At 38.8% G+C, this 11,387-nt stretch overlaps 1 protein-coding gene across 1 annotated transcript; it reads right to left on the minus strand.

Annotated features, from left to right (window-relative positions):
• On the minus strand, positions 1-6,011 carry gpr31 (G protein-coupled receptor 31). Its single transcript, XM_022192699.2, has 3 exons — positions 5,877-6,011; positions 5,179-5,771; positions 1-3,258 (listed from the first exon to the last, which is right to left on the minus strand). Exons 2-3 carry the CDS (start codon positions 5,746-5,748, stop codon positions 2,797-2,799), a joined length of 1,032 nt encoding a protein of 343 aa, XP_022048391.2. The 5' UTR covers positions 5,749-5,771; positions 5,877-6,011; the 3' UTR covers positions 1-2,796.
• Positions 6,012-11,387: the final 5,376 nt, after the last annotated feature.

The following is an 11,387-nucleotide window of genomic DNA, read 5'->3' on the forward strand; positions in this document are numbered from 1 at the left end:
TGTAGTCAACGATGAAAATATATTTACACTTTCACATGCTGTTGCAGTAGTAAAAACACACAAAAGTAATGGTAAACATTTACATAACGCCACCTGAAGAACATATTAATGACAATTTCAACTTGTGTGGCTCTAATACAACTTTAGTTGAATTGTTATCGTGTCTTGTGGGAAATAAAACATTTATTGGGATACAACAATACAACAAAACAAAACTAGATAACTCATTTGAACCATGCTCAGATGATGTTTACCATCATACACAAGCAATTTCATGGGGTGATAGACGCCTGAAATGATAAATCTTTTGAGCAGCGATACAATAATAAATCAAAACGTTAATAATTTCATCAGCACTTGTTCCTATTTTAACGGTAACACGATGTAGTATTTAATAATGCCAATACAGCTGCAATAGTGCCTATGACATGTATGTATATGAACTGGTGGCCAAATTTATATTTTTTTCTGTGGATTAAGATTAAAAAAGAATGATGCTCATTGGCTGTACAGCAGAATTCATCAGGGTCATGGACAAACAAATGATAAATACTGTGAAACTAAAAATCCATCACTGCATAGGTCAAATTTACACAACTATCTGACAAAGTAAACAAAAACACCCCTGCATGATGTTGATATTGTGTTTGTCAAACTTTAACACTGTATTATTTAAGGTTGTACTTTTTATAACCGCAGGCCATGTGTGCCCCTTTACTTGGTAAATATTTTCCGTGTTTTCACGCGCTTTGAGTTACATGTTGTCAGGTGTGCAACTGGGACATTTGCAGGTCTAAATATCGATGCCTGTTGAATGATAATGAAGTTATGCATGTGTAGAATTCCTCTTGTTTGTGACCCTGAGATCAAAAGTGTCTCTTGATTTCTCAAACTATCTTAAATCCACAAATATCCATGTGTTATAGTTATTAATACTTTTTTATTTTAAAAAAATTATATTACCGTACAAGAAAGTTTTTGAATATTCCACAGTGTGTCAGTATAACATTACAATCTTTCACCTTTTCAAACAACGTCATTGGAAATAGAAATCAGTGATGTTGTTGGTGACTCACATTGATTAATCTTTAAACACAACAAAGATGTCATTATTAGATGAAATGCAATGTAGACTCACCAGACTCCAGCTCATTGATTACTAAAGTGAGTCTATTTATAGTCAGACAGTGTAAAGCAGACATAACCTCACTCAGTGCATAATTTCCATTGATGATTCCTTAGAATGACTGAAGTCATCCCAGTGACTTATACAGGTACAGTGAACTTTGTGTGAGTAATTCTGGATGAAGTATAGTTCAGTCTGGTTGAAGCTATGACTCATGATTTATACTGTTATTCAGGGGAATTTGACACTTTGAGGGATGTGACTTTGCGTACTCAATTAATGGCTGGTGCACCTGACATAATGAGGGACCGTTTACTGTAACCTTTTCATAAATCTATTTACAAGAACTTATTCTGGACAGAAAGCAGTTACATAGCAATTACCCCCGTACTTCTATATATACAGTATGAACAGTTCTACAACACAATATTAAATCAGCTTTAGTAACCAGTGTCTTCTGGTGGAAAATCAAGGTTTTTTTTGACCTTGTTAACTTGAATATGTGATGTTTTTATATGCTAGAAGACTTATCATTATCAAAAAACGAAATCGACACCATGGCTGAATATTTCCACCTTGAATCTGCAGTGTGCTGATGACAATCTCAAAAACATGGATTCAGACTTCCAGAGTTTCATACATAGCAAACTTAAGAGACTGATCTTATCGACTTGCAAGTTGGGACTCCATGTCATTCTTCTACTTCAGAGTCGATTTTTCGTTTCAAACATATATGGCAAATTATTCCAATAGCACAACTTGCCATTGCTTAGGCTGGAGTAGTAGACTGAGTTTCATTCTCGAGGAAGGAAGAGTGTAGGGTTTCATGTAGTCCACTTTAAAGCAGGAAGGGGATTATTTTCATGGGGGAAGAAACTTTGACACACAGAGATGAGTTTCTAGGAGTTAAATCAGTGACAGGAGAGGGACGTGAAGTCTTATGTAATAAGGGACAGACAGTTTTAGGGTCAGCTACATACAAACATACATACATGCATGCGTACAATTAATATCCCAGATTGTTGGAGGTCCCCTTAGTCTGGATTTTTTTTTTATGAAAACGTTTTTGATAGGACATTTTTCATGTGCCAGGGTTATATTATTTTCTAAATTGTCTTAGTCTTAAGTGATGGCACTAAACATCAATGTTTGCTTGACAGTAAAAGGCTTAGACCAAGGCTGTATGAGATTGGTATGATTTCATAGTACAGATAAGATTCTTGTTCTTGAACAGAATGTTTCTATGGTTCACTGTCCAAGACAAACTGAAAAACAGATGGGAATACTTTAGCTGGGAGGCATTTCCCCTAATAGATTCTGTTTTCAATTTCACCCCTCAGGCCACTATTGTGTGAGATCCACTGGACTGAAAAACACATGATATTCATTTTGCCAGCTCATGATACTAAAAACTCATGACACCAAAGACCCTAACGGCCCCTGCTATTTATAATTTGTACTTCTGTTTGTTTGAGGAATATTTAGAGAATAGCAAGTTAAATAATGATCATATGCCTCATCTTCATAGCACACTTTACCTTCAGAGTCCTCTTTCATGAAGTCAGTACATTTCTTCTGCACAGTCAGTCTCCTGTTGGTTTCAACAGGTGTCCCTACAGAGAAAGCCTACACTCTGTACAGCAGCTACCCATCCTTAGTTTACATTAACTTCAAATTACTTTATTGCGTGAAGGCTGTGTTGTGTTTCCTGTTGAGCTCTCTAACGGCAGATCACCGTCTTTTACTAAAAACGGGAAGTAGTTGGAGAGATAAAGCCCTTTAAACTTGGTGCTACAGAAGCAGTAGACCAGTGGATCCAGTAGACAGTCCATATAGGAGAGGACCATGAGGCCGTCAAACGCCACAGCAGCTTTATCCTGGATGGGTTCACTCAATTCCTGAACCCGGACGATCAGCAGAACCATCCTGGCTATGGTGCAGGGGAGGAAGCAAAAGGAGAAGACCACCATAACGGACATCACCAGAAACACCGCCCTCTTCAGCTTGGTTTTGTCGCCGACTGTTTTCTTCCTGAGCCGGTTGACGATGTGCACCGTGCAATAGACCAGGATGACGAAGGGGATGAGGATCTGAGTGAAGAAGACCGCCTCTCTCATGCTGTCCACCACATCCTTAAATGAGAAAAGGAACCCACTTTAAGATTTTTTACACTTGTATACATATATTTTATTATCTTTTGGCTAAACTGTTCCTAAAAAGGACATATCAAATTAGTTCTCGTCAACAGTTTACCCTCTGTTCTAAATCATCACTGAAGGAAGTTCTGAGGATCCTGTGCTTAAGCAAAAGTTGGAAAAGGAGCCATCCATTCTCTATACACCGCTTTATCCTCACTAGGGTCGTGGGGGTGCTGGAGCCTATCCCAGCTGACTCGGGCGAAGGCAGGGGACACCCTGGACAGGTCACCAGTCTGTCGCAGGGCTACATATACAGACAAACAATCAAATTCACATTCACACCTACGGACAATTTAGAATAACCAATTAACCTCAGCATATTTTTGGACTGTGGGAGGAAGCCAGAGTACCATGGGGGAAAACCCACGCATGCACAGGGAGAACATGCAAACTCCATGCAGAAAGATCTCAGGCCCACCCCGGGATTTGAACCAGGGATCTTCTTGCTGGAAGGCGAAAGTGCTAACCACTACTGCACTGTGCAGCCCGGAAAAGGAACCTCCAGCACAAAAAAAGCCGACCTTCAAACTCATGAGTGAAAGTGCAGAAGTATTAGCAGTAACATGTTTCCAATATCAAAAGTAAATGCACTCATTCTTTGGAAAAATGTGATATTATTAAGACATTATTAGATTAATGCTCAAGCATAGTTTGATGTTGCAGCCGATCAAGTTGGAGCTTGTTTTTAACTTAATTATACTAACTTTGGCAGTTTAGTCCAGTGGTTTCCAGCTTGATACTCAGCGTCTTTTCAATTTTACTCAAAATATATTTGAGCAGTGGGACAGGAAGGATGGGAAAAAGTTATACTACTATTTTTGTCTTGCCTGTTGTTGGACCACCATTACTTTTGTGAATTATCAAATAATTTTACTTTATTTTGCCTATTTCATGTACATATCACTGAATTGCAACCCAAATGTAACATATGATGTTATTATTTATTCATAACGAAATCTTAACCTGTACACTACAGATGTCAAAAAATGTAGTAAAAAGTTAATTTCCCCCCTAAAATGTATTAGAATAGTCTATAAGTAATGTGATTTTCCCGATGAAACTAGTCAAACAATAATTTATCAACGTAAATAGAACTTCTGTTAGCATGTGGCCATGGTGTAGCACAATAATGCACTTTAAGATGTTTTAATTTAAACAATAATAGGCATGCTTCCTCATAATTCCTGTCATACATATGATCTATATTGTGTAATAATAAAATCTAGTTCCAACATACACACATCTTTTCTAAACATTTCCTGGTCGTGTGGTGCAATTTGACACAGTCCAGGTTCCACATGTCTCAACTTTAGCAATGCTGTGTGCTGTGACAGTGCAAAAAATAACTTTGGAAACATGCTCTAAGTGGAGCTCTTGGACGAGATAACCCCCCATCCTCTGTTCTCTCTGAAAGAACACCATGGACTCATATTGTTTAGTCATGATTAAAGTTCTTAACCTCCTTAATATTAAAATCGAGTCATTTTGACATCATACCCCATTGTCCTCTCTCGTCCTTCAGATTGCACAACTCTGTCTATTTCATCCAGATTTTGATGCCAGCACTGCCCTTAAAACTTGCGTATTCAGCACTGTGTTGCCACATGGTCACAAGTCACAGAGTTGACATGAGAAACAGTCATAAACACGCCCATGTAGAAATGTTTTCCTGTAAAACTGAACAGGTGTGGATGAATCATTCAGGGCTTAAATGCTCTTTTTTTTCTTCTCATTTCTTTCATTTCATTCACTACACTAGACCTTTGGGACTGATACTGGAAACCTGTCTAAAACAGACAACACTTCAACCAAATGTAGAGATAGTAAATAGTAGATTTAATACATAAACATTACCTTGATTAATGTATCGTTTTTTGCGTCACTTTTGTGGCTGTTGCAGCAATCGAAGTTCTGGAGCATGGTGGGGATGGTGAGAGGCAGAAGTAGCAGCCAGATAAGGATAGAGATCTGAGGAGATTTCTTGAGCGCTTTAAGGAGATTCTTTCGACCAGGGTGCACCACGTTAAAGTATCGATCAATGGAAGTCACTGTTAGGAATGCGATGCTGGCGCCGCGGTTTAAAAACAACATGAAGAGCATAGCTTTGCAGACGGTCTCATGCGTACTCCTCCTCTCTCCGTGGATGAAGTTATATGCCTTTATTGGCAAACAGAAGAGCAGGAGAATGTCAGCCAGCACCAGGTTGAAGAGGAAGACATTGTTGGTGTTGGATTTCCAGAACTTGAGCTTGAATATGAAGAGGTGGAGGACCGATGCGTTCAGAGGCAAAGCCAAGATAAAAATCACAATCATGACAGCCGCATAGAACTTATACAGTGCCTTGTGTGTGGCTTCACAGTCTTCAATGAGGGTGTAAGGGGATGAGGATCCACTGATATTTGCCATTTGAACAGTCACAGACATTTGCCAGGGAATGAGCGAACAAGCTGGAAAGTAGAAAAAAATAAACACTATAAATACTGCCCAACATGCATAGAACAAATTCTTTTTTCTACGCTGGAAGGGAAATCCCCTTAAAGATCAAGTCTTACCTGGACAAAACCGAAAAATGCTGCCGAGCAAGTTTTGTGAGTGCCTTTAGTTTTAATCCTTCTTTCGGCTCTTCCTTTCTGCCTTCCAAAGTTCTGTTTCTTTTTTAGAGTCAGTATCAGGTCTGGAAGCAATCTTTCAGTGTACAAGGCAAATGGTAGAGGCTTGAGTTGCTGCTCTGCCTTGTATATGTAGCTCCTCCTTGTTGCCTCAGGGGTGAGTCACCAGCTGCTCTTCGAGTGTTGGACCAATGGGACTCGCAGGGACCAAAACTCAAACTAGTAACTTTTAAAATACAAATAACCCAGATCTTTTTTCTCAAAAGAAACAAAAGATCAATTGAACATAAAACTAAGCCCTAAACTGCTGAGATTTTTTTAACAATAAGATTCAAATAAAGCCTGAATGTAGCCATGTTGATCCCTGATAAGCCACCATGTGAAGATAAGTGAAAACAGGCATATACTTACAGCAGAGGACGATATGATTTTTGATAGACAGCCAACTGTACGAGACAACATTGTGGGAACATTTCACCTTCTTGCAAAGCATACTGCTATTTTCTGGCGCAAACTGTGAGAGTTAACTGTTTTGCTATTCTGAGAATTCAGTAAATCCCAGAAGCTGCTATGTGACTTAGGAATTTCTCATGAATGACAGCTTTCAACTGTCTCAGCTCCAAGATTCCTGGCTCAGTGTCACTTTTAAAAACTGTATGTCCCCTCGGCAGCCCCTAAATATGGGACCAAGGGATATTTAGAGAAAATCTCCTCGGAGCACGCAGATGTGGATCCATGGGAATTGGTGATAGATTTACGTGTGGACATTATGAGACAGATAGAGTGCTGCTGTCAATGTTTTCTACTATGTAAGGACAATTGAATGAACTTGTGTGGAATGTTGCATCCTAAGGGAGGAAGATTTCTTTAAGGGACAAGGAGTGGGGGTTAGCCCTGAGCCTCACACTCAGCTCTGCATGCTTCAAACTCTTTCCCTACTTCAGCGACAAGTCCAGACAACTCTGAAGATTCAGACTTTCTCTCTCTCCTCTCTTTCAGAGGGAGTGAGAGGACATGACCTCCTCCCAGGTCTGCTTGAGAATTTACAAGCTACATTTACACAACACTAGGCGCATAAAATGTCAAAGTGCAGTGTGTTTGGAAAAGTCCTTTCTTTGTTTTCAGAGCATACACTGTGGTCATTCTGAATTTACTGCTAATCACAGTTATGCATCAGCTGACTTTAAACTGGTTTGTTAGGTTAAGGTGCAGAAACCTCCATCAGTCTACTACTATTGTTGACCTTATCAGCTGAGAGTCATAGCTGTGTTTGTCTCCATTCCTTTAACGAAAACTTTGACCTCTCTTCCCATCTCATACTGCTTCCTCAGACAATGGTTTAATTGTGCATTGGGTCACTCAGTCAGCTATGCGGTGGATCAGGGAACAGTCTTGATGTAATTAAAACCGGCCAGTGAAGTGTGCTGCTCTCAGGAGCGACTGCACAAGACAACGGAAGTCGTCTAGATGATAAGGAAAGTGTCAGTTTGTATCTAGACACACCATCTCTCACACTGTATGTCAGACTTCTTGCATTGCTGGCATTAGTGATTACTTGAACCTGTTATTTTTGTACTGAAAATAGTCAAAAACAGCAGCATGTGTCAGTGATATAACACAGATGAGCACAGTAGTAACTTTTAAGGTTGTGGGCAGTTTCAGGTTAAGCTGTCTAGAAAAGGTTATTTTTTGATTCTACTGCTCTCTATAACAGAAACTTACACATGAAATGCCTGATGTAAATAGTAAGTTTAATGTTGCTGCATAATTTGAAGTCTACAGAAGCCATTCTAAACTCCTCGTCCTTCCAATAAGCATCATTTAGATAAGGTGATTTCTGTTTTCAAGGTATATTAACAACCATGAAAGATAATTATTGGATTTCATGAAAAACATGTTCTCTCAAATTAAAAAGTAAGTAAACTTTGGGCTATATCTCAGAAGCACATAGTTTTTACAAATGCATAACAGGAAAGATACGCAACAGATATGCAACTAACCACTTTTCATTTATTTATATGAAAAGTGGTTTGTTACCTAATCAGAGAAAAAGTAGAATTTTCAGCCCACCTGATAGATTAACAATCAAACTACTGTTCTCAAATTGTCAAACTAACCTGCGACTCTGCTTGCAAAGTTGTACTTGCTGCCATGACTCATAGTTGAGTTAACCTTTCTCACTTTCATCCATACTATCACACAAGTGGCTGAGATTTTTGACACTCACATACTTTGGCTTCCAGCTTGCAGGTCACAGTGAAGCTGTCTTTCACTGCTTATGCTACAGATTTTCTCATTTTGGATCTGTTTGCTTACATTCTGCATGTCCTTCCAAGCAGATGCAGATGCTAACTCTTTGCAATGTAATACACAAAAATGTGAGTAGAAAATTTTCTGTTTTTCTCAAACAGTTTGGGGAAACAAAATTGACACAACATAATACAATACATGACACTCACATAATGCAATACAAACATTGGTTTATTGTTACTGTCATTTCATATCCATAACTACAGCGCTGCTCTTTTTCCTTGCTTGATAGACTCTTAAGTACATGTCTTTATTATACAAATGTACCCAAGAATCTTATATTATAAGCTTTATTAGATACATTTACTTGACTTGAATCTATTCCAGCAGATTTAGGGTGAAGGTAGGGGACACGTCTATCACAGGGCCACATAGAGACAGACAACTAAGCACACTCACATTCACACCTACGGACAATTTAAAACCACCAGTTCAACTCTTTTGACTGAGAGAGGAAGCCGGAGAACCCCACACAGGCACAGGGAGAACATGTAAACTCCACACAGGTCCAGGCCAGGACATGAACCAGGGATCTTCTATTTGGGAGGTGACAATGCTAGCTATTGAATCACCATCCCACCCTACAGTATCATGCCCAATGCAAATTTGCCTGACTTAGGAACCTACATTATTAACAATGAAAAACCCATCCATCCTCTATACAACGCTTTATTCTCACTAGGGTCGCGGGGGCTGGGGTCTATCTCAGCTGACTCGGGCGAAGGCAGGGGACACCCTGGACAGGTCGCCAGTCTGTCGCAGGGCATGAAAAACCCAATGAACCCAAATATTCCTCATCAACAAGCACTCACTGACACTGCAACAGAGATCATTAATTATACTCAATCATTACAATTATTAACCTGATAATTAATTCAGGAACAAGTGTCTCAGTCAAGGTGCATCGTGTAGGTAATGATGTGTTACATGAAAAGAAGTTGGGAGATATGATAATAATGAGTGATCAGGTCATAGTTCATAAGTATCCATGAATTCGTGTGAAAACTACCTCCTTTATGCCTGAGGGGTTTTTAAGTCATTATGTCCTTTTTATGACCTCACATGGCACATCATACTGCAACTGATGATTAAGTAATTGGTAATGAGTGAGTCTAAGTTTGAGCCACTCAACAGCTGATTCATTGTTATTCCGGAAAACTTACCAACTGCCATCAGGAACCGACCTGACTGAAAACAGACAAGGAGAACACAAACCAGTCAGTTCTCCAGAAGTGAAGAACATCCTGTCAGCAAACCTTGACAACAGGTAATCAGACTGCTGATCTTCAAGTCTGGAGGTTTTTGAGGTGTTACTTCTGAACCTATTTGGACTGCACATCTGCAGTTATTATGTGGGAATTTATAACAGTGATATTCCTTTCTAGCTTGTAAATATCTGTATATATTCTGTTAGATTTATTTTTACTACTACTGTTTTCCTTCCCTTTTCTGTTTTCTATAGTTTATTATTATTATTTTTAAATCTTTTTCCTTATTTCTTGGGCGACACCTACAGCCAAAACCAGATTCCTTATATGTTGTGTTGTGTGATTCTGATTCTTACACTGTTAGCTTTGTTTACTGTGCTGAAAGATAGAATCATAGAAACAAGTGGGTCATTACATGCATTTAAAATATAACAACTTAAGGAAAAGAAATAAAAACAGTACAAAATAGACAAATTGGGCTATGATAGCAGGTGGAAACCTCCCAAACTATGTCTTGATGGCAGAACCTAAAGATTTTTCATATTTTGTTGCTATTTAACCTTGTTTTAATTTTATTTTATTTACAGTGAGGTATTCATTAGAGGACACAATGTTTAAAGATAATATATGTTCAAATCAGGATTGGTACCCTCTACTGAAAATCCTTTTGCTAAAATTGAAAATTCATTAAATGAACTAACAGAAAATAATTATATTTTCTTCACCTTTTGTCAAGATATATTTTAATTGTTCCTTTTTTTCTTGTCAATGCCGAACAGATCTGCTGAGAAGGAGAAAGAGTTTTTCGAGAAGCAGGTAGAGGAATGTTTCATTCTTAGTGGTATTCTGTAAGCAGTTGTGATCTGCTGTACTGTAAAACAGTGGAAGATAATCGCTAAATGATGGGATATACTGTATTTTTAATCTAGGAAAGAGTTATTTATATCACTAGAAAACACATAAAACAGGTGTTGGCTCTCTTTAATTCTAACATACAGTGGAATAGATGCAGTTTCAACAACCTATTACACATTATTTAAATTGACATTACAGTAACAGTTTAATAACATAATTTCCTTCTTGTTCACACAGAATAATCTGCAGTTCTTTTCAAGATCGACATGAAAATATACATTTCTGTTGCTCAAACATTCAGGCTGACAGTGCAATGAGGTCAACAAATTGTTTCTTCTTGCAGCAGGATGAGGGCATTTCCAGGATGGACAGACATAATTTGAAGGTTGCTGACCAGCAGGAGCTCCAGAGGACAGCGTCTCTAAGCCAGCAGCAGCCCAGCAGGAAATTGACCTTCTCTGCCCCATCTTTGGTCTTGAAATATGGACAAGAGCAACTTAAAACCTTCCCGTCTCTGACCTGTCAGCCTGAACACAGCCAAGAATTTGGGATTTCACAAGACTTTTGTTCTGATTTCTGTAATCTTAATGCACCCCAGTACACACAGAGAAAGACCCAAACAGAGATCCAGGCCGAGGACGTTTCCCAGATCCACAGCCAAGAACAACCTTACTTCAGGACTCCTACCCTGCTCCAAATTGGCACTCCGCCTTTCTCGAAAGTCTAAATGAGCAATATAACTGATATTCCTGCAACAGAAAGAGCAAAAGAAGTGAAAGTTTATCAATTACAAGAGGACAAATACAGAGTCAACAAACCTAGAGATAAATCCCATTTGGAAGTGAAAGAGAACATTACTATCCCTCATTCAGAAGATGTAGAATGCAATCAATCACTCTCCAAGCCAACAGCCTCTGAGAGCAAGTTTTTCAAAAAGAAAGGGGAGAGGGGGGATGAAGCTTCAAGAAAAGTTGTTGACAAAGACAAGATGAAAGGTCAGTTTGAATTCTGTCAGCTCATCTGGTGCTGTCTCAGAAGATCGATGGGAACGGTGAGTGCAGCAGAACAACACACATGTCTG

This window comes from Acanthochromis polyacanthus, chromosome 16, assembly GCF_021347895.1.
Source record: "Acanthochromis polyacanthus isolate Apoly-LR-REF ecotype Palm Island chromosome 16, KAUST_Apoly_ChrSc, whole genome shotgun sequence".
Lineage (NCBI taxonomy): Eukaryota > Metazoa > Chordata > Actinopteri > Pomacentridae > Acanthochromis > Acanthochromis polyacanthus.